Genomic DNA, 23,192 nt, shown 5'->3' on the forward strand with positions numbered 1-23,192 from the left:
CAGTTTCATTTTAACAAGGTGGGACAGGTCGGACAGGAAAACTGGCATTCACAGCGAGTAAGGACAACATCCTCTCTTCTGTGAGTGACACCGCAGCAGCTCAGAGTGAGCTGGCCCTGCTAAATCTGAAATACGTCAGCTTGTCTCAGAACATGTCCACCCTAGAAAAGCAAGTATCTCTTCTTCTCTTACAGACATTTCATAAGGGCAGGAGCTATGGCTTCTATCGTCTTCAATGCTCTGTCTCAATCTTAAGAAGATACTCATTTACTTGCCAATAATGTGGGTCCTCAGCTTGGCATGTTTGGAAACTTCAGTGCTCAAAGGTCATTTTCTGCGTGTACGAAGTGTGATTATATGTACCTGAAAGTCAGGAGTTAACCTCCTTCCTCTCTCCCCCCTCCCCTTGGTGATTTTCTGTTCATTTATAGCTGCAGGCTTTCATTGATTTAAAATTTATTGGTAACTTACTATATGATAGGTACTATATGATACAAGCAAGTAACTTTTCTCCAGTAGTTTAGAGGGAGAAAGAGTCAAGTGTCATAATAAGTGTAATGTAAGAAATGCTTGAAGTCAGCACCGAAGTCAGCTCCACAGAGAGTGCACCACTCATCCCGCTGAGGCAAAAGACACTGTTTGAACTTATTCCTTAAGGGTGCCTTGGAGTGGGCCAGGCTGGGAAGGTAGGAAGAAATATTTACGTTAAAGCACACAGGCCTAGTGCAAAGGTCAGAGAGGTGAGCATGTGTTTTGTAACAAACATTTTTGCAGGGCTGGCACTCCAGGAAGCCAAGGCAGGTGAGATTACACAGCTGGTCGGGGAATAGATAAGGCAGGGCCTTGACAGCTACCCACGGCTCCTGGAACTTCATCCTGGAGACATGGGGAGCCATGACATTTTGGGGTTCCTTAGGTCTCTCTCCTATGTTTTCAATTATACTAAAGTTACCTTAGCTTAAAAATAGGAGCGTTAACTCATCTCTAGCTATTATGTTCACCTATCTTATTTACTTAGCGTCTTTCCTAAATTTCAAAGTGCCATTCATTGTTTTATCTTTCATTTACATCTTCCTTAATCCCTCAGTACAATGCCTGTCCTGTCAGCCATTATGCCCATTGATCTCAGTCCAGAGTCACTGAGTCATCTCTCCAGCGCTGTGCCCACGGTCTCTCTGCAGTCCCCGGGACCCCCGCCCTCAGTGCCCCGTTGTCCGCTGTCCATCAGCTTCTGCCCTTCCCTTCGTGACACCACACTCCCCTCCGTGTGTTCTAATCCTTAGACCTTTTTCTTTTATAATTTCTCCTCTGCTATTCTCTTCCCTGGCTCCACTTCTAAATCTGTGTGTAACTTAGGTTCAGCCGGTCGTTGCCTGACTTGCTCTTTTTACAGAGAAATCACTTTCGTTTACTCATTTCTCAAACTTTTTTTGAAGGTCTAATATGTGCTAGGCTCTTGGTTAAGATTTCAGACAGAAAGATGCAATCTGGGTGATTTTGTTACATGAACGTCTGCAAAATCTTTAACCCTAGCCATGACATTTCCTGAAAATTACAGGTAAAAAAAGAATCTGATTATCATAGAACAGTTTCATTTGGGATCTCAGACACATTTCATACTGAACATAACTACGGCACAAACAAGTTTCTTTTTCCTTCGGATTTCTCTCTTTCAGATGGTGGAGCCACTATCATCATCCATTCCAAAAACTGCAGCGAAGTCTTTGACTCTTTCCTTTCCCTTGATTTCGTATCTAACCACTCACCAAGCTGTATTTCCTTTTTCTCTTCACTAGCTCTCCCTGTTGCCTTTTTCTTTTTTATCTCTATCACCATCCTCTTTTATTCCTCAACAAGAAAGTGGGAAGGAAGTTTGGAAGTAAAGGATCCAACCAAGGCACCTCTCATGTCATGGCCGGGGGAGCTGGTGTTGGAAACCTTAATCCATGCCTGCCCGTGGTTCGAACAAGCTAGCTATCATGGGGTCCGAGCTCCGTGCCATGTCTGCTACGCAGCTGTCTACACTTAGCACATCTTACAGCACTTTAACTCTACTTGTTACTTTTTTGCTTTACATTTTATTATTGACCAGTATTACAGTTTCATCTTAATACCTTCAAGCTAGCCATCATTATTTTATACTGTTATTTTATGACATTTATACTGTCAATGCTTGTTTATTTTCAACCCACATTTCACCCCTTCCTCCACCCCCACCATTGGCTACTTCAGACCATCCTTTCTTTCTGGATTCGATGTCCTTCTTGCTGAAGTGAATGCTTTGGTAGTTCTTTTAGCCACTACCTGTTAGTGGTAAAATCAGTCTTCACCTAAATATATCTTACTTTGGTCCTCACCCTTAACGATATTTTAACTGGATATAAAATTTCAAGTTGGCAGGTTTTGTCTCTGGTCATTTTGAAGATATTTTCTGGCACTAATGGTTGAGAAGAGTGAGGTCAGCCTAATTTTAATTTTTGGAGGGGGAGGTATAGGCCTGTCTTGGAGAAGTCATGGGTTTGGCTCTGGCCCACTGCAATGAAGTGAATAGCGCAATAAAGTGAGTCACGGGAATTTTTTGGTTTCTCAGTGCATATAAAAGTTATGCCTACATGGTACTGTACTCTATTAAATATGCATTTATGTCTAATTAAACATTATGTCTAATAAAATTATGTCTAATAAAACAATGTTTGAAATATTGTGAAAATTACTGAAATGTGACACAGAGATACAAAATGAACAAGTGTTGTTGGAAAAATGGTACCTTGCTCAATGTAGGGTTGCCTCAAACATTCAATTTGTAAAAAATGCAATATCTATAAAGTGCAATAAAACAAAGCACAATAAAATGAGGTACATCTGTAAACTGTTTCATCTCTCTGGTGCTTTTAACAATTTTTCCTTGAGATTTGTATTTCTGAGGATTTATGACTTTCATTAATTCTTGAAAATTTAGAGCCAACATCTCTTTAAATATTTGTCTCAGTCATTCCTCCTGCCCACCCCCTTTCTGGAATTCTGATGCATATAAGACTTTTACATTTTATTTCCAGAAGACCCCGCATTTTAAATCATTCAACACATCTATTTTCCAGCTCATGATTTCTCTTTTCAGCTTTTTAAAATATGTTGTTTGCCACTTGTTTACTCCAATATCTATTCTTCCATCCTTCTATATTGATAAAACTCCTTATTTTTAGTTGGGTCCATAGTTGTCCAGAATAAATATCCCAGGCTCCCTTGCAGGTAAGTATGGGCATATGACTCAGTTCTGGTTAATACGATGCCATTGGAAGTATCTCCAGGATACTTTTGTGAAAGATAGACCAATACTCTTTGCCCCTTTTCAACCCTTCCTTCCTCCCCCTGCTTGGAATTTGTATTGATGGCTGGAACTGCATAGTGAACCAAAAGAACAAGTGACACTCCCTAGGAGTTGCAAACAAAAAAGTAGAAGACAAATCAGGCCCAGATGACTGTGGAGTTGTAATGTCAGCCCTGAATGGCCATAATCTGAAATTTTATATGAGAAACAAAACTAATTTTATGTAAAAAACTTATAATTTATTAAACCATCACCTCCTTTTTGTCTTTTATTCTTAGCCAAATTTAATCTGAACCTACACCATTCATTGATTTTTAAGTGTCATAACTGTATTTTTTATTTTTATTGCTCTTTGGTTATTTTTTCAGTGTCTAGACCTTTTACTGCATTTAAATATATTATTTATTGCTTTTAATAATTTGAAACATACTTGTTTTTCTAATATTTATCAGGTAATTCTTTAATCTGAAATTTCTTGGTAGTCCAGTCCTACTTTTTATAGAAAATATTGACTTTCATTAAAGATAAGCTCATAATTCAAAATTACAAAATGCCCAAGAAAACAATCCAACATGAATTCGTGTCCAGTGGGACTTTACTGTGGTCATCTTATGTAGCTTATGCTGAAAACAAGTCCCTCTAGATTAATTTTGGGTTTGTTTCTGTCAAATACCCCAGGTCATCTGCCTGGAACCAATTTTTATTTTAATAACTTAGCCTTGGGGTTCACAGACCACATGTGCAGTATCCTTTGGAAGAACAGGAAACCGCTATGAGGCACATGTCTGTGGTTATTCATTTTAAAGGTTTATTCTCCCTGTTCCCCTAGTCATAAACCCAGGCTAAGGCAGACAAGCTTCCTCGTGTCTTAAGGCATATTTTTTCTAGTCCACCCTTTCCACTAAGGGTGTCTCCTTTATTGCTTCCAACATTGTCTCTTTCTCCTCACGACCTTACATCCCATCCCTTCCCTTCCCTTCCTTTCCCTTCCCTCCCTTTCCCTTCCCTTCCCTCCCCTCCCTTCCCTTCCCTTCCCTTCCCCTCCCTTCCCTTCCCTTCCCTTCCCTTCTCTTCCCTTCCCTTGCCTTCCTGTCCCGTCCCGTCCCTTCCCTTCCCCCAGAAAATGACTTTGCTCGCCATCATGTCCATCAGGCAGCCGCCATATCCACTCATGGGCTTCCTATGCTGGTTTTGCCTTTCAATTCTTCCTTCAATTATGGAACTTGGGAATTTTTCTTACTTTCTTGCAAGCATAGCTATGAATCAAAAGAACATTTATTATATTTTATCTAACATTTGAGATGGTTATGGCATAAAGATTTTAAAGTTATCTAATAAGCAATATTGCCAGAACCAGTAGCTAACTATTTGAAAGTTCCAGGCTGTCTCAGCTGTGCTGAGGGAAATACAGGGAAATCATTTCTGCTCTTGTTGGGGCTAAATCTGCCCTGGTAACTATTGTGGATGGATCAGTGGTACTTGATTCTAGAACCTCAAGAAAAGCCAAACCCAGGGACCAATTGTTGATTTTCATTCTATTCCTAAGCAAAGCAGACTTCTTCTACAACTACTAGACCCTAACCTTTTTGGGGACAGTGGTTGTGTCCTATTTGTCTCAATATTTTCCTGTCCACTCAGTGCCATAATTTGTATGTAGAAGTTGTTCAAAAACAACTGTTGATTGATTGCTGACAGCATAAACTCTATAATTTAATCCTCGCTTTGTATTTTGCACTCATCAGAAATTACATTGAGGTGTGGCACATTCTCAGTACAAAGCAGCACATTAAACTTACACTCCACCCAGTTCAGAAACATGTGAAATATGCCTGGGCTCATTTCTGACATTATATCCATTCCGTAACAAATTCACAATTAATCATAAAGTGGAAGCAATTCATGTACTACCTGTTTAGTTAAAAATATGTTTTTAAAAACCAATTAAGGATAAATAGCCCAAAATTTAAAATACTTTTAACTTTTGAAAGGATTATTAGGGCCTGTGTAGTAGGATCCCTCATTCAATGCAGGAAAAAGTCCCTCTGCAGTAACCTGCTTAACGCTTGCACACATCTGGAGATAGGACTTGAGCTCAAGGCCTCAGAGAATAGTGTATTTTATTTTAAAAATTTTAATGTTAGAAAATATTTGATTATGTTTTTACTATTAATATAACTTTTAAAAATTACTCAATAATTGTGTTGGTTGTGGAAATAGAAAAATATAAATGAACAAAGATAAAGCAACTCATAACTCTACCATCTACAGATACTCATTTTCAGACCTGGTTGTGTGTTTCTCCAACTCTTTCTCTATGCAAACTTTTTTTTTTGTGACAAAAATATATCCATGTTGTGAATGCTATTTTTAAATTTTTTTATCTGAACTTTTCACCGAGTAATATAGTATCATTTCATGACAATAAACACTCATTCAGACCATCTTTTCCATGCCAGAATAGTTTTCCATTTTATGAATAGTTCACTGTTTATTTAACCAACTCCTTATTTCTGGGCATTGTCTTGCCTTAGATTTCTTACTATAATTAAATGTGTTGTAATGCACCTCATTTATTCATTCAATATTTACTAGGCACTTTAACTCTGCTTAGCACTGTACTAGGTGTTGAGGACCCAGAATGGGGGATACAGTTCCTGCACTCAATGTTAACCTCTGAAGGGAGAAAGGGAGATTGAAAACAAACAGATCACAATAAGATCATCACGAACAGTAATAATCATTATGAAGACAATAAAACAAGGTAATGAAATAGAAAGTGATAAGGTCCAGTTGTTCATTTAGGCAGGGTAGATACATGTGCGGCATAGCCACAGGATAAACCTTAGGTGAATGAATGTATAGTTGTAGAATTGCTACATTTTGTATTAAGCTCTCCTCCCACGATGGTTTAGAGTGCTGCTTCTTGGCCTCCTTACCCATGCTGGCTCCCTGTCTTGAGGTTTACTCCTATGCTTTGGCCCTCATTTCAAAGCTGCACAAACAGAGGTAGAATAGGATAGTCGGCCCCCAATTCCCCTTAACCCAGATCAGAAAGAAACGTTTTGCCAATACTGCTTCTTCTCTTGCTCCCTCACCCCAACACACGCAAGCTTGTGTGCGCGCACACACACACTACTATTTTTTTTCAGAACTATTTTAAAGCAAAGCCCAGACTTCCCATTTTTTCCCCCACCCTTACATATTGGAGTATATATCTTGAACACATAGGAATATTTTTATTTCTTATGAACCTTCAATGCCATTGTTCTTCCTAATAATTAACAATATTTCTTTAATATCATACAACACCTCACTCATGCTTGCATTTTCACAATTACCTAAAAACTGTGGCTTTCAAGTTGGTATTTTTGAATCAGGATGCAAACAAGGACCACACATTTGGTTGATATGCCTTTTAAATGTCTTCTAATCTGTAGTGGCCCCTCTCCTCTTTAACATCATTTACTTTTTTAGAAACTTGATCTTTACTGTTGCCCCACAACCGTTGTCCCACCCTCCCCTTGGCCCACCTTCACCCAGCCCTGCTCCCCCGCCCTCCGGCCGTCACCACACTGTTGTCTGTGTCTATGGATTATGCACATGTGTTCTTCGGCTGATCCCTTCACATTCTTTCATTTAGTTCACCCCTCCCACTCCCATCTGGCAGCTGTCAGTGTGTTTCATGCATCCACGCCTCTGTTTCTATAAAGCTTTTGCAGAGCAAAAGAAACCATCAACCAAATGAAGAGGGAGCCTACTGAATGGGAGAGTGTATTTGCCAATAATACATCTGATAAGGGGTTAATTTCCAAAATACATAAAGTACTTATACAACTCAACACCAGGAAGACAAACAATCCAATTAAAAAATGGGCAAAGGGTCTCAACAGAAACTTCTCCAAGGAGGACATACACAGGGCCCAGAGACATATGAAAGGATGCTCAGCATCACTAGCCATCAGAGAGATGCAAATTAAAACCACAATGAGATATCACTTCATACCGGTCAGAACGGCCATCATAAACAAATCAACAAAGAACAAGTGCTGGCGAGGTTGTGGAGGAAAGGGAACCCTAGTGCACTGTTGGTGGGAATGCAGACTCGTGCAGCCACTGTGGAAAACAGCTTGGAGTTTCCTCAAAAAATTAAAAATGGAACTGCCTTTTGACTCAATAATCCCACTTCTGGGGATATATTCTAAGAATCCCAAACACCAATTCAAAAGAATATATACATCCTTGTGTTCATAGCAGCATTGTTTACAATCGTCAAACTTTGGAAATATCACTTACTTTAAAAAGAACCCAGATAATTTAGCTTGAAGAATTTCTCATATTTTGATTTCATCTGTTTAGTCCCTTCTGGAGCCATTTAACTTTCTTGCGATATTTCTATTTTCCCCAGTATTTCTTGTGAACTGCTAATTAGACCTAGAAGCTTGAATTAAATTCAAGTGTGTGTGTATTTGGGGGGGGCAAACGAAGATCAAATGTGATGTGATATACTTACTGTACATTCGGTAGGCATATGTTATCTGGATGTTCTACATTAATGATGTTAACATTAACCTGTAGGTTTGAGTGGTAGCACCATCCATTCATTTTAAGTTCCCCATAAACCTTTCACCTAATGCTAAAAACAGATACTGATGGTTGTTGCTAGAGCCATTATTTCTCTAAGGGTTGATAAATGTTGATTTTCTCTTTCTGGTAGTCATCCCTCTTTTATTAAGTAAAATTATTTTTATCAAAAGAACTTTCTTCATCAACTATGTGGAAACTGGAAATACAGCTTAGACAGGAAAGACTGAAAAAAATGCTAAATATTTTCTATTGCCAAATTTCAGAATAAGGGGCTGGTGGCCTAGCACTTTCCAAAGATAACCATTTTTTAAAAAGGAAGTATCATTATGGATTTATGGATTTCTCTATTTTTTGATGTGCCTTGATAAATTGCAGTGATTATTCTTTCTGATTCTCAAATTGTCCTCCCTCCCCGCTTTTTTAAGCTTCCTGTGTCTTTTTGACAAAGCCCTGGTGGTCTACCATAGCTTCCTTGCTTTCCGGTAAAACAAGGTGTCCCAGGCTCACCTTGAGCATCGCCTGCCTCAGCTCTAGCCTCAGGCATTTGTCCAAAGAGTCCTGCTTTCTTTGAGTGGGACTTGGTATTTAGAGACCTTAATATAGGCAGCATAGATGAAAAACACTACTAAATTTTTATTGCTCCTGGGTATTTTAATGGACAACGCTAGGAAATTCATTTTTAAAGAAAAATAATGAATAAATAAAGATATTTTAATTTAAATTAACATTTTGGAATATATACTTCCTTTATGTTATTTCTGAACTTTCTTAATTTGAAAATTTTATTTTTTTATCTTACAAGGTAGTGATAATATTTTCCAAATGGTTTCTTTGAGACCCTTTTTTGTCCTTGGAATAGAGATGTAGTCAAAATACTGCTTTTAAAGTTATTTGAAGTAATTCTTTGTCATTGTAGTTATATCATTAACCTCATATGCAGTAAGATACATTTGTTATAGTTTGTTTTCAGCATTTAGAGATTTTTAAATTTAACACTTTTGTTTTTAATCATGTATTAAATATTTGCATTATTCTGAATTCAAAACTATAAAACAAACTATATTCAACAAAGTCCAGCTTTTTGCTTTGTCCCATCTCTCTCATACATAATCATTTTAATCAATTTTTAGTTTAGCCCACAGATTCTTTAACTCTTAATATTACTTTTAGCACCTGTGTGTAGGCAGGAATGGATTGTTATTACCGTACCCATGACAGAGGAGGCAGCATTGCCCTGTTTAATCCCAAGCCTGGGCTCCTTCTCCTGTTCCATACCGCCCTCTACAGACCACCCCGAAGAATTTCACCAAGGAAGTACTGCCATCTAGTCACCCTTTGTTACACATCCGACTTAAACAGACTGCTTGCTTCAGTGATTACTCCTCCTACTCTAGAATTATGGGATATGAGCATGCCAGCTATTTTTGGACTTCAAGTGACGCTTGGTGTCTGGAGCTAGAAAAACACGTGGGTGAATATGTATGAATAAGCGTTGGTGTATGTCTGTATGTGTATGTGTATGTGTATGTGTATGTTTGTTGTTAGGGAAACAAATATCCCCTAGAGCTGTCATTTTCTGCTAACACCTGCTGTAGTGATGTGGAGTTGAGGTACAAATGGCATTCATGGAATCACCCTTCAGGCAAATGTGGGACCATTTACAAGAAGAGAGTAGTTTCAAAATTATTGATGGCAGTTCAGAAAATAATATAGTAAAGCCTGTGAAGTCTCAGTTTGTAATTTGGGTACGTTTAACAATAAAAACTTGTAAAACGTCCCATGAGTTCAAAATGACTATAGTACTGACAACTGGGAACAAAACAGAGACTACCAGTTTCCTAACTGGGTGAGTGCACAAGTACGAGAGACTAAAAATCCTGTGGCATTGTTTATCAGCAAAAGATTTCCTCCAAACCCCCTTGCCCACCCCCCTCACCCTCTAGAGACCTGGGGAACCCAAAGTGTGAAGCTCCCTGTGCTGGGCCAGAGAAACCTGCAACCTTTTTATAAGGTGAATGTTGAAAACCTGTAGAAGCTTCCCTCCTGCTGCCTTCAAAGAAAGCGACCCAACACAGGCTCACAATAAATCCAAAGAGTGAGGGACCTTTCCCAGAATCATTCTTCTGCTTAGACAAAATCCTAGGAAGCTGTCCCCAGAACAGCTGAGTTTTTGTTTGAAATAAACTTTCAAAAGCAGAGCATTTCAATGTCCTAGGTAGTTCCCACATGTACTCTAAAATTATTATTGTTATTGTTATTTTTAAAACAATGACAACAGTAGAGAGCAGTGAGAAGCCCTGCTGCAAAGAAGGCCAGATAAGTCAGTCATTTCTGAGGTTAGTTAGGGCCAGCGTGACATGGCTGCCTGAGTTTGTTGGGGCAGAACAGGCCAGTGCCGGGGCCTGTGAGCCTGCCCAGCCCAGGGCCCTCCTCCCCAGGCATCAGGGAGGCTGCGCCCTGAGCCGCAACCCTGTTTCGCTTTCCTTCTTTGCCCTTTCCCCTGCAGCAGGGGTCAGGAGAGGAGGTCCTTGACTCGAGTGCCCCGGGGAGAGCAGAGAGGCTGTTTTTTCATGCATAACATGAAAGGGGCGACTTGACCAGCACTGATGTCTTAAGCCCTTACATCCTGGGCCAGGGAAACTCCTCAGGACCCCAATTCTTAGTAATCTCACCCTTCCTAATTACTTTGTTTGAAAAACAAAGTTATTTTCTTACAACTCAAGCAATGCACATTTATTAAATTTTTGAAAACTTTGGAGATAGGAACAAACTTGAGTGTGTGAATATGAAATTGACACCAGTTGCAGACCGTCTACGCTTCTTTTTCCCATTCGTCCATCCTTAAAAGTAGTTTTAATGACCGAGCAGTATTTCACCCATTTTACAGATGCACAGTATTTTAGTTAATGATTCTTTTATTGTTGGACATTGAGGCAGGTTCTACCTCATTACTCTCCTCAGTAATCTCACACACACACACACACACACACACACACACACACACGCAAAATCTCTGATGATTGAACCAGGGCATTCTTCTAGAAAGTTACTATTCTGTTAAATCCAATGACTTTTTAAGTTTTTTGGATACATCACTCAATTGGCCACTATGCTTATTCCTTACAACCTCAAGTACCCATATCTGACAATTACAAAAAGATAGGTGGAAAAAAAAAACTTTTTAAAAATTAAAAATGTCGAACCTGTATTTATTGGCCATTCACAATTCTTCTGTAAATCGCTTTTGTCCTTTCTCAATTTTTTGAAATTGGGAAATAATTTTTTAATATAATCTTTATTATATTTTTTCCATTACCATTTAGACCCCTTATATTCCCCTCACCCCAGCAATCACCACACTGTTGTCCATGAGTCCTTTTTCCTTTTTGCTCAGTCCCTCCACCCCCCAACGGCCCCCCCCCCCAGTGCCACTGCCACTAGCTGTCATCCATTCTCCATCTATGAGTCTGTCTCTGTTTTGCTTGTTAGGTCAGGTTGTTCGTTAGATTCCACATATGCGTAAAATCATGTGGTATTTGCCTTTCTCTAACTGATTTATTTCACTTAGTGTAATGTTCTCCAGGTCTATCCATACTGTTGCAAAGAGTAAAATTTTCCTCTTTTTTTTTTATTGCCAAGTAGAATTCCATTGTGCAAATGTCCCATAGTTGTTTTAATTTTGTATTACTTAACACATTAGGACTTGTTATATTTACCCTATATGGGAATTATGGAGCACTAATGTAATAATAAGTTTGAATAAATCTATGAACACTTATAGTTAGTTTATTTTTTAAGATAAACATTTCAAACTATTTAAAACCTCGTTAGGGTAAGTTTTGCTCCCTGGAGCTGCAGATTGCGTGGTCAGCTCGGAAGCGGTCTCTGGGGCGAGACTGAGGGACACCGCCGCAGGTGGCCGCTAGGTGTCTCTGGTCACCCTCGCAGCCAGCAGCCGGCGGCCTCGCGGCGCGCTGGCGTGGCCCGAGCTGCGGCTGTGGCCGATCCCTCAGCGCTGTGCTCATCCGCCTCCCGGATTTACTGTCTGTGACCCAGGGCTACCGTTCCCTGGCCTCAGCGCCTCCGAATAGCCTTTGTGTTTTGGAGTCGATGTGGGTTCTTGGGTGGCTGTGGGGACGGACCTATCCGGCACAGAGGTTTCAGAGGTCTCCAAGCACGGATGCCGAGCCCGGCCACAGACACAGGGCTCCCGCCAGCCCCCCGCTGGCCACCAAGCCTGTGGAGGTTGTTCTGGTCCTGTGGATCTTATGAGCAAGTTCGTGTAAGGAGTGGGCAGGGCAGGGAATTTACAGAAAAGCGAGTGCAGGGAGGGGAATTAGAGGCCCCCAGGCTCACTTTCCAGTGGAGGAGACAGGCAGACAAGCCAACAGCCGCAATCCTGACAGTGGGGCGGCTTCTGCGCGGCCCTGGGGAAGGGGGAGTGGGCGGAGGGCCAGGGAAAAGAGGTTTCATGGGGGCGTTGACACGTGGGCCGGTCAGTTGACAACTGACCAGCAGGATATGGTCAGTTGATGGTATCACTTTGTCTAAAATCAGGGACAACCTTTTTCCTCAGATGGGGTCCTATCGCAGCTATGGCTTTTGTGGTTTGGAATCATAGCGATACAGAGTTAAAAAAGCAACATGGAGCACACTGAGCTGGGCTGAATAGAAGTAGTTTAGAGAGAATTCTATTATTTAAGGGAAACCAGGACAGTATGGTTGTTGCACTCATGGCTCTGGCCCTGACTGCTCTGGGGCACGTTGAGAAAATGTGTGATGGTTATGTTTCCATGTGTGGAACATGAGATAAGAGTGCCCACATCCCAGCGTTGCGGGGAGGATTCATGGAGGAACCGTATGCCAAACGATTAAAATCATGCCTGGCTCATAGCAAGTGCTAAGGAAATATTTGATCTTATGATTATCTTTGTTTTTAAAACCAGCCCATTTATCAGTTCCACTTTTCTTCCCAATTTTCTCACCAACACTTATTTATAGCCCAAATTTCTTCCCTGCATCTCAGTTTTTTAAATTTATTAAAAAAATTTTTTTTAAATCCTCACCCTAGGGCAGGTTTTTCTTCCATTGATTTTAGAAAGAGAGGAAGGCAGAGAGAGTAAGAGAGAGGGAGAGGGAGAGGGAGAAGTGGGGGAGAGAGAGAGAGAGAGATCGATGCAAGGGAAACATTGATCGGTTGTCCCCCAGACATGCCCTGACCAAGGCTCGAACCTGCAACCTAGGCATGTGCCTTGACTGGGAATTGAGCTGCAAATTTCTAGTGTACAGGATCACACTCCAGCCAACTGGTCCACCCAGCCAGGGCACAACCTGTTCAGTTTTATCTCTCATCATTGTGCTCCCAGATCCTTATCGAAGAAATTGAGTTAATAGTCATCCTGAGGCCTTTCTCTATTCTCCTGTTCTCTCAATGACTTTCCTAGTAGGTTTTGGATTCTTTGCCTCCTGGATCCCTGTCTTTTAGTTGGGGATCCTGGGATTCCTTCTGTATTCTGGGTGAAGGTCACTTTTCATCAGGGTCTAGGTTTGAGTCAGACTGTTTCCTACATCATGTTATGGGGACATTTCTTTGCTGTGGGGTTGAAGCCAGTTCCCTTTCTTCTCCTGTCCCAACATAAAATGTCCCCATAGGTCCTTTTGGAGGAAATGGAACTACTGTTTTTTGTAGTCTAGAGTCAGGATCTGTCTCTTCTGCAAGGCAGTTAGTGGTGGCCTGAGAAACAGAAAAGAGAGACAGAGTACCCTGGGTTGGAACAAAGTCAAAGACAGCCTAGTGGTGCTGAGGAAAAGAAAATTTTATTTTCTCACAGGGTCAGACACGGGGGTGATAATTGATGGGGTGGGTATCGCAAGCCCTGGCAGAGCTTGAGGCGGTCCTGTGGGGCCCTGGGCAGTGGGCCGGGGGACACTGAGAAACTTCAGGCCGCTCTGCAGAGCCGTCTCAGCAAGGACCACGGGGCTCGGGGAAGGACTGAGAGGGAACACGCTAGGCAGAGGATGGCCCCTGAAACTTGGTTCCCTCTGAAATCGCTGGTCGCAGCATCCGAGTCCAGGTCAGCAGCAGCCCCCGGAGCTGTGGCCGCAGCCCGAGGCCCCGTCCTCGCAGGAGTCGGAGCTCTGGAGCCGGCATCGGTGGGACCTGCGGCGGTGCCTGTGGTGGCTCAGGCAGCAGCCGCCCTCGGAGCTGGAGCTGGGGCCGCAGCCGCCCCCGGAGCTGAGGGCACAGCCAGAGGGGGCTGGCGGTGAGCACTGTGCTGGGCTCTTTGGGGGGCACTTGGGGGAGGGGCACTTGGGGGAGGGGCACTTGGGGGAGGGGCACTTGGGAGGTGGCTGGCACTGCTGCTGGTTCTGTTGGCAGGACATCTTGGCAGGAGGTGAGGGAGCCTGGATAGATTAAAGGAAAAAGTGCAAAAAAGCTCCAGAACAGTGTCTCCTCTATGAACATCTTGTAAAGCCCCTGCTCCTCATACCAGCTGCTTTCTGAGTTATGATGTTCAGGAGGAAAATGGAAACTGATATCGAGTTAAATTGACCAGAAGATATTTCCTGTACTTGCCCCAAAATTCTCCTTCCAAAAATAATGCTAATATCTTCTTACTGGGCTCCACATCCACCTGTCTTCACAGAAACATGTAAGCAAATACACCCCAATAATAATTTCTGGAGAATGCCTCTGACATGTGTGCATCTTTCAGGATAAAGAGCCGGGGGAATGTTGACAGCCAGGGCTCAGCATGTCTCACACCCGGATGCATCCCTCAGAGAGTCCTTGCTCACTGTCCCTGTTCTGTCCTCTGCTGCCCTCCAAGGTTCTCTTCTTGCTGCCGTCACATCAGACAGCTTTACTTCCCTCCTCCGCACTGAAGTCTGGGGCTGTCTTCCCAGCACTCCCAGCTGAGGTCCTGTCCCCTTCCAGACACTCACCGGATGCAGAGGAGGCAGGAGAAGGCTGGTCCTGAGGAGGCTGTGGATGGGGAGCCCAGGGCAGGAGCCCTTTTATCCTGTGCTGGGTTTGTGACACACGGCCCGAGCATGCTGCTGCTTTCACAACCAGGGGGAGGTGACATCTCCACACACTTCCATCCCAGGTCTCCAGCTTCTCCCTGCACACATGCCAAGATGCCTGGCAAGAGGGAACTAGGAAATCTTGACCACTGCTCCCCAGGGGTGCTGGGGACCTGCTGTTTCTCCTTTCACTCAGCTCAGATGCTTTAACTTTGGCTCTGCCCTTTGCATTTTTGCTGGGCAGTGAGGATGTAGAGATGCATATGACACATTTCCTGACCTTGAGCATTTCAAGTTTAACTGGACAGACATCAGAAAAGTAAACATTTATGTTTGATACTATGTGATTTGTCCTTTGATACCTCTGTCTTTTGAACATTAGTTCCCTATTGCTCTGCATAGTCCCAAGGGTCATGATTTGTTGGGTATAATCAGCTCCTGAGCTCTGGGGATGTTGATGATCTGAGACCACCGGCCCCTGGGAATGAGACGTGCTGGGTAATGGAGGGGGGACGGGACCCAGGCCCTGCCTGGGGCAGGTGGAGCTCCTAAGAGAACCAAAGCAAAGGTAGAATTATATAAATACAATGGTTGAGATCATGAGACTCATATTTAGTATAAAAAATCCAGTTTTTTCATATTTATTTTCCTCTAGGATGCATAATATTGATTATAAAAATGACCTATGAATGTAAAGTATTTAAGGTAATTATTAGGAGTCATGAAAATGATTTGTTCAATGTGTAGCTAATGGGGAGGTTGATGATGGTGGTGATGTTATGTGCATCACATTTAATAGAACAGATCTCATAATTTCTAAGGATGACTTTTTATAAAATCTGAACCTTGTTTTCTCATTGGATTCTATTATAGTACTAGCAGTTAATTTCTCATTGACTTCATGTCTGCTTTCACAATTACTGCATTTTGTTATTTGTTTCCAAAGATTACATTCAGTACCACAGCAAACATTAATCATTTATATTTAAATTAAATGGTAATTTTTAATAAAATTTTTAATGGAAAATATGTGTTATTCTTTTCTGTACTTTATTGCTTATAGACACAAAATTCCTTACACGGGTTTGTACTTTACGACTTACCCACTTTAAAGTGAGGGGATCCCATGATTTATTTTGAAATAGCTGTGGGAGAATGAATTGAACTGGGTCACAAGAAATAGTGACTTGGGAAGGAGAAAGGGGGGAAGGGTTAGATCTGGCATTGTACCCTACTTTGGTATTCTTCTGTTTCCAGAAGGAGTCTCTTGATGAGGCGATATCTGTAGGTTTAATGCTGAACTATGCTAAAGTGTCCATTTCCTTTGTAATGTTGAGGACCCCACCACTTGATATTGTATTGAAAGGAATTATTCATGAAGGGTGAAATGGGTGCTTTCTCATATCAGACTGGGTATGTATCTGAAGAGGGACATAGAGTGTTGAACAGTGTATAGCTCCTCCTCCCAGTTACTGTCAGTGGAGGCTAAGAGAATGCCAGGTGGGAAACGGGCATTCTAACGGAAGTGTGCTCTTGAGGAACTCTGGACCTTCTAAAGGGTTCAGCGTGGTCCCTGGTCTGTGACTATGGACTGAGACACTGCCTTCTGCCTTTTCTCTTATAGATTCAATATTTACCTTGAGCCCCCTCTGCTTCCTAATTGCCACTACCAGCCCCACCATGAAATTCCTTCTTAAGTCATTCATTCTTATATTCCTCATTTAATAAATTTCTATTGAACATCATCAATATTTCCCATCCAAAGACTACTGGCAAACACACCTACAGCAGAACAAAGTTGTGCTGATTGGCTTGTTGAAATGAGGGAGTCAGTACACCATGGGGAAATATTGAGGTGTTGTCATAGAATTTGGGCTTGTATTCGGTAATTTTGGGGAAGGTTCAAGGAAGTCAAGTTTTGCTCCGGATTAGGTGCTTTCAGAAAGCAGAGGGCATTTCTGTAGTCAGGTATCTTAATTTTTAGCTAGAAAGCAAGATTTAATGGACAAGACTAAAGCTACAATTGGTAAAGAAGTAAAAATGCCTCATGTTAGCTGAGAAAAAGAGATGCTAGGTCATTTTTGTGGTTTGGACAATGCTTTTATTTCGTTGGTGCTCAGAGTGGTCTAATTTTTGTCTTGCTCCCTCATGGTCACAAAGTTAGCTTGTCTGATGTTGGAGTTTCGTGAACTTGGTTATATTCAATCAGAGAAAATGTGGCCTTGCTACTAGAACCAGCCCAGCTTGTTGCCAGCAATCTGGGACTGTTTTTCCTTTTCTCAGCAATGATTATGGGCCAGGGCACCATGGTCAGCAATAGGGATCGAGCAGAAAAAAGGAGAGATGTATCTTTTCTCGGGGGTGGGGGGTACAGTCTAAAAGATTAAACGCTTGTGATGAATGGCCCCCATATAGATTTCAAGTGCCTTGGGGCATGTGAAACAATGTCGTAGATATGAATGTTTTCTCATATCTTGTGATTATTAGAAGCTAGCCTTATCCTTATGCATGAGGATGGAAGCCATTTTTCCACCATGGGTTGCAACTCTGAGTCACTGGCAGTGGAAGGAGTGGGGATGAAAGATGGTGTGGGGTGGGGTGGTGGAGGAAAGAGGAGGAAGTACTAGTTGCAAAAAATTAACACATGCATACTTTGGGATAGTTTCAAAGGATCAAAATGTCCTTGTTAATGACCGTCAATGGGATAGTTTCAAAGGATCAAAATGTCCTTGTTAATGACCTTTTTCCTGTCCTTCATGAAACATCAGTGGATATCTCTCAGGCTTTGCCTTAGCCCCATCCCTGGCTGCCTGTCTTGGAGGTTTCCACACAAGATCTGGAGGTGGAGCTCATTAATCTCACTTCCACCTGGATGAGTTGCTCCTGTCCCTCACCCCTCCTTTTCCTCATGAGATCAGGTGCTCCTCTGCAGGCGCCACACACAGAGCACCCATCCTGTGATGACAGAGAATCACAGTAAGATCATGGCCTGGTCACTTCCCTGGAGCATGAGGGCAACTCCCTAGGAGTCACCGATCTCAGGAGTCCCATCCCAAGAAGTGTTGGCTTCCTGTAGTCCTGAGACACCAAGGAAATACAGAGACTGGTCTGACTGAATGAATCTTAGGAGAATTTCATGACTTAATCATTATAGTTGCTTTTAGAGGAATGGGCAGCGCAGGATCTCAGGTTTAGCTCCTTAGAGTACATTTTGGACATTCCATACCAGAAGTCAAGGATGAATCAAAAGGCACAAAATCCTCTCCCTTTGCTTATAACTCACAGTTCCTTGTCAGTTCTGTCTCCTCCCTCCCGATACCAACTGCATTCCATGGCAAGCAGCTGAGTCATTCTTAAGGAAAATGGGAAAATATATTCAGATAGTGCCACATACCTAAGGATCTCATGTAGATCCCAATTAACCTCTTATAGTTGAAGGCAGGGAGCTCCCAGAGCTGAGGCTCAGCAGGAAGAGACTGTAGGTGGGCCCTGAGCAGGATGTTTGAGTGGCACTTGGGGAGACACTTGGGAGAGGCTTCATACTACTCTTAGTTTTGCTTTCAGAACATCTTGGAGGAAGTTTAGTAACTCTAGATGAAATAAAAAGGCAAATAATTGCAATTGATTGTATCAACTTAAAAAAAAATCCACAGCATAGGGGAAATTCTTGAGCAAAGAGGAGTAGGGAAATAGAAAGTAATAAGTTGAGGAATTCTGATTCCATTGAGAACTGACAAAATCTTGGAGCTCTTTTCCTATTTTGTTTCACAGGCTGCAAATGAGTGGTGGAATTGAAAGAGGGTGAGGGTGAGTCTTAATTAAAGGACAGTTTGTTATACTCTCTAGCCCCAGGCTCTTTGCTTCATGGCAGGTGTCAAGAGTTTTGAGGAAATAAGTGATCTAAATCCTGAGGTTGTCCAAATGTCTGTGCCTCAGTACTCCTGTAGGAGCCCTTTTTAATCTCCCTTCATTTATTCATAAAAGTCATTCATTCTTTCAAACCTTTGATATTGAGGTAGTATATGTTGTGCTGGGTAAAGGAGGTTCAGAAATGAAGAAGATGCTACTCTGTCCTTAGGCTGATGGTATAGTGGGGCTGACAAGCAAGTAATGAAATAAACATGAGCCAGGTGAGGATGTTGTAATATGTGTGTGTGGGAAGTCCTCGTGCCTGAAGTCAGAGTTTTGGGGTGTCAGTACGCTGTCACTCTTCAGCGAATGAGTGAATGATGCACCAGATGTTATCACCTGCTATCACTTGGGATGATCAATGAGTTGGCCAGAGATGTGGAGCCCAAGTGCAAAAAAACCAGGCGAGGCAAGTAAGAGGGCTTATGGTACCCAATGGGCACCTGGGCATCCACCAGGAGGAAGAAAAAATGTTGGTGTGGAAGGGAGGAGAGGATGAGGGGAAGCCCTGAAGGCTTCTAAGATCTTGGAAAAAAAATAATATGCTCATCAAGAGCATTTACTTTGGAGAAAGAAACTGCCAGGTTTGAATTCCTTCCTTCTTCTCTTAATAGCTTTGTTAAGGCAGAGGTGTCTGAGGGCAAAAGAAGGCTATTCATATAGAGGCATGATGAGCCAGAGCTATTACAAGTAAAACCAGACCTGGAATAAGAAATCTACAAAGGCCATGGTGTCATAACTTGCAAACTAACAATCACGTAAGGGCCGTTTGCCAGTATTGTAGTGACTGTAGTATTGGTTTTAAGAGACCCAGGAGTAGTAACTCAGAGCAGAGAGCAGTTCAGGTAGGCTGGGGTGGCCAAAAGAGATTAGCCCGAATACGAATGCTGAAAATGAGTCTGAAAATGGTGATGACTGTAAACACCTGACCTAACGTGGACCAAGATTGTGGAAAGCACTGTAACATCCATCAGCTTTGTAGCATTTTCTCATTACATTTATTATAAAAATAGATCTATATTTCCCCTGAATCATGATATATTAAAACTCCCTAAGGATGGGGCAAATCATTTACATTTCAAATGTATCTTAAAATGACAGATTTTGATAAAACACTTTTATGTTAAGTGCTTCAGATAATCTCTGTACAGGGAAGGCTGTAGGTGTGGCCATCCTTTTAAAGTTGTTCCCATATATCTTAGCCAGGGAGAAACTTGAAGAACTTTCAAGATATTTATGTGAATGTGGTTTTTTACTGAGACTTGGGGATTGACTACAAGAGACTGGGGAGGGACGAGCACAGGACAACTTTCACACAAACATGTCATCATCAGTACCAGCCATCTATCCTTTTGCCTTACTTAGTTCTTACCTCTGGTTTGGAAACAGGCAGACACTAGATGTCCTTTTTGTCACCACCAAACCAACAATATCTATTCTCAAAATTTTTCTCACGATGGGTGTCTTCACTGGGTTTAGCAGCCTTTTACCTGTATCTGTTTAATGCCCAAAGATGAGAAACCAACTGAATATAGAACCACCTTTGTCTGAATCCACTGCCTTGTGAGGAAATCAGAAGACACCTCCAGTGGACCCACCGGATGTCAGTTCCCTGAGAGCAGGTCTTTGCCCATTTTTTCCTCACTTATTCAAATATCTAGATGAGTGCTACATAAATACTTGTTGAGTGAATGATTGAACAAATGAGTTTGGGTTTGGCCTGGGAAATCCCAGATGAGGACTGAAAAATTTGTCTACAGTTACTGAGAACTCACTTGTCAGGGGCAACTTTCGGTGGTAGAATCATAACTCACATCACCTCTGGCTTCCTGTAGTGGTCCTGGGGTCTCAAACCTAAATTTTATTAGTTGATTCTGGTCCCGTTTTTTACACCTCTGAGTAGATTTGCCAACAGCAGGAATTCTGATGGCACTTAACAGGCACTGCTGAGTCTCTAAGCCTACTTCTAGAGACATTCACAGCTGCTGCATCTCTGGTGCCGATGTTAGTGGAGAGACAGGACCATAGTGGCTCAGGAAGCAGCTGCCAGACTGGGGCTACTACAGGAGGAGACTGGCAATGGGCTGGGCACTGGGTTGGGCACATTAGAGGCCACTTGGAGGACAGTCCTGCTGCTGGTTTTGCTAGCAGAGCACCTCAGCAGGAGTTAGTGACTTGAGAAAGACTAAAACAAGGTATTGCAGAAGCCTCTGGCCAACATCTCTTCTCTGATGGATTTCAAAGACCCTGGGCTCTACTTCTGACCTAAGATATTTGAAAAGGAAATGGAACTTGGAGTTAACCTAGAAAGATGTTCTTTCTTCTTTGGCCTTTTGCTAGAAGAGAACAATGACTCTTTTCTAATTGGATTCCTATGGCATCTTGTCTTCATGTAATCATGGAAAACAATAAACCCTGTTGATTAAAGCTTTTTAAAGGATAACTAGTAGGATGAACCCATCTCTCAGAACATGTGTAGGAAGAGGATGAGGATATATTGAGGACCCATGGCCCTTGTAGGCCATAGAACCCCCGAAACATCCCATATTGATGCTCACTAACCCCATACTCTTCCTGCTGCTTGTATTCTGGACCCTCAGCTTTCTTCTCCTCTGTTGGAGGCCCGGGCTTATCTTCCCAGCCCTCCTAGTTCAGGTCCTGACCTCATTGGGCATTCAGATGATTTCATGAAATCCAGAGAAAGCTGATCCTGAATAGGCTGTGGACTGAGAAGCTCAGGCCAGGGACTCTGTCTGATGCATAGTACCAGTGTGTTGCTAGGGCAGGGTGAGAGCCCCTAGCACTCCCAGCCCAGCCCTGGGCACAAGACAGTATGTTGGACTAAAGAGTTCAGGAGGCCCTGGAACTTGCTCAGATACCTTCTACTTAGGCCTACACATGTACTTAACAGGGGCCACATGCCATGTTCATACTTTGCAGTGGAATGTATACTAAAATGTGACACAAAAGCTGACCTAGAGTAAATAATTGTCTAGCTAGACAGAGCGACATGTGAATGAGGAGTCTATTTCCTGTGATAAATGCTGTAAAATAAGTGACTAACTACAAAGTCCGTTGTTCTTTGGGTGCCCACTTTTTTTCCTGCATGTTCTCTAGGAAAATCAGGCACCTAATATAATCAACTCTTGTTCTTGGTGGTGGTTCCTGAGCTGAGAACAATGGACATTCAGGGTGAGCTGTGTATGGAAAATGGGTGGAAAAGTGAGGCCAGGAGAGGTGGAGTCCCAGAAAGAAATTTGCTGGCACCTTGGAAGAAACATAGGATCCCTGGGCAGGACGGATGTCGAGTCAAGTCAGTGCTTGATCAAAGGGCAAGTATAGAAAAAGGGACTATAGCAATTAGAGTGACAATAATCCTGTGAGGAAAGTCACAGGACTCTTCAAATACTTCTGCCTTAGCCTTCCTGTAAGCCTGCCATTTACATTTTTTCATCCATTCATCCATCCATCCATCCATCCATCATTCCACTCAGTTATTCCAATAGGATGTGTTGCACTGCCATAGTGGCACACCAAAATGAGTATTTTGTCCCTTCTCTTGAGTAGCACACAGTGTAGTGGGGCAAACACACAAGTAATTAAATAAGCATAATCTGATGTGGTCAGTACTGTAACGTGTGTGTGGGATTGTTCAGGGGCCCCAGGTGAGAGCCTTTGGGTATCAGTCCCTTTTTGCCTGCAGTAAGTCTGAGGGGGAGGATGCATATGGGTGTTGTCACGCTCTCATTTAGAGGTTTTAGACGGGATGAAGCCATGGGCCTGCGAGAACAGTGCTTGGACAAGTGGTGGGAGCAGGAGTGGAGGCGCACCTTGGCCTGCCCACGGGTGGCCAGCCCAGATGGCATTGCCAAGAGGAAATCATAGAACTTGGGATCCTCCCCATGAGGGAGAGGTAACACTGGTGCTGAGGGGGATGTTGCTGAGGGGACACTGGAGGGATCTAAGGCACATGCAGGGGGCCAAATAATGGGGTTGTTAAGCATTCATTTAGAGTCAGACGTTCTTGAGTTTGAATTCCTGCCTCTCCAGCAGACAGCTGGTATCTGGAGAAAGAAAAAGCTGTAAAGTGATAAATATACCATAGACCAGATATGTGAGGAGTAAAATCACAGATAGAGACAAAAAATTTGTAGAAACTTCAGGGAAGTGGTTTGCTAATTAAGACCCATCTGAGGGCCATGGTGTCAGTAACTTAGTGACTGTGATATTTATTCTAAGAGCTCCACAAGTCGTTTGGGAAGGCAGTGATTCGAGCTGGCTCAGGCGGCTTAGGGAGATTGGCTGAGCTATGACTCGTATTAATGGGTGTGGTGATGATGAGGGT

General features: G+C 42.5%; 1 protein-coding gene across 1 annotated transcript; it reads right to left on the bottom strand.

The window, feature by feature from the left end:
• Nucleotides 1–13,987: 13,987 nt before the first annotated feature.
• On the bottom strand, nucleotides 13,988–14,296 carry LOC129062281 (late cornified envelope protein 3D-like). Its single transcript, XM_054563130.1, has one exon. It carries the CDS (start codon nucleotides 14,294–14,296, stop codon nucleotides 13,988–13,990), a length of 309 nt encoding a protein of 102 aa, XP_054419105.1.
• Between the last annotated feature and the right edge of the window lie 8,896 nt (nucleotides 14,297–23,192).

Source organism: Pteronotus mesoamericanus, unplaced genomic scaffold, assembly GCF_021234165.1.
Source record: "Pteronotus mesoamericanus isolate MK-2021 breed Mesoamerican mustached bat unplaced genomic scaffold, CSHL_Meso_final scaffold_705, whole genome shotgun sequence".
Classification (NCBI taxonomy): domain Eukaryota; kingdom Metazoa; phylum Chordata; class Mammalia; order Chiroptera; family Mormoopidae; genus Pteronotus; species Pteronotus mesoamericanus.

What these genes read in the sequence shown, in the direction of transcription:
- LOC129062281 (XM_054563130.1), bottom strand. Translation starts at nt 14,296, where the DNA reads ATGTCCTGCCAACAGAACCAGCAGCAGTGCCAGCCACCTCCCAAGTGC.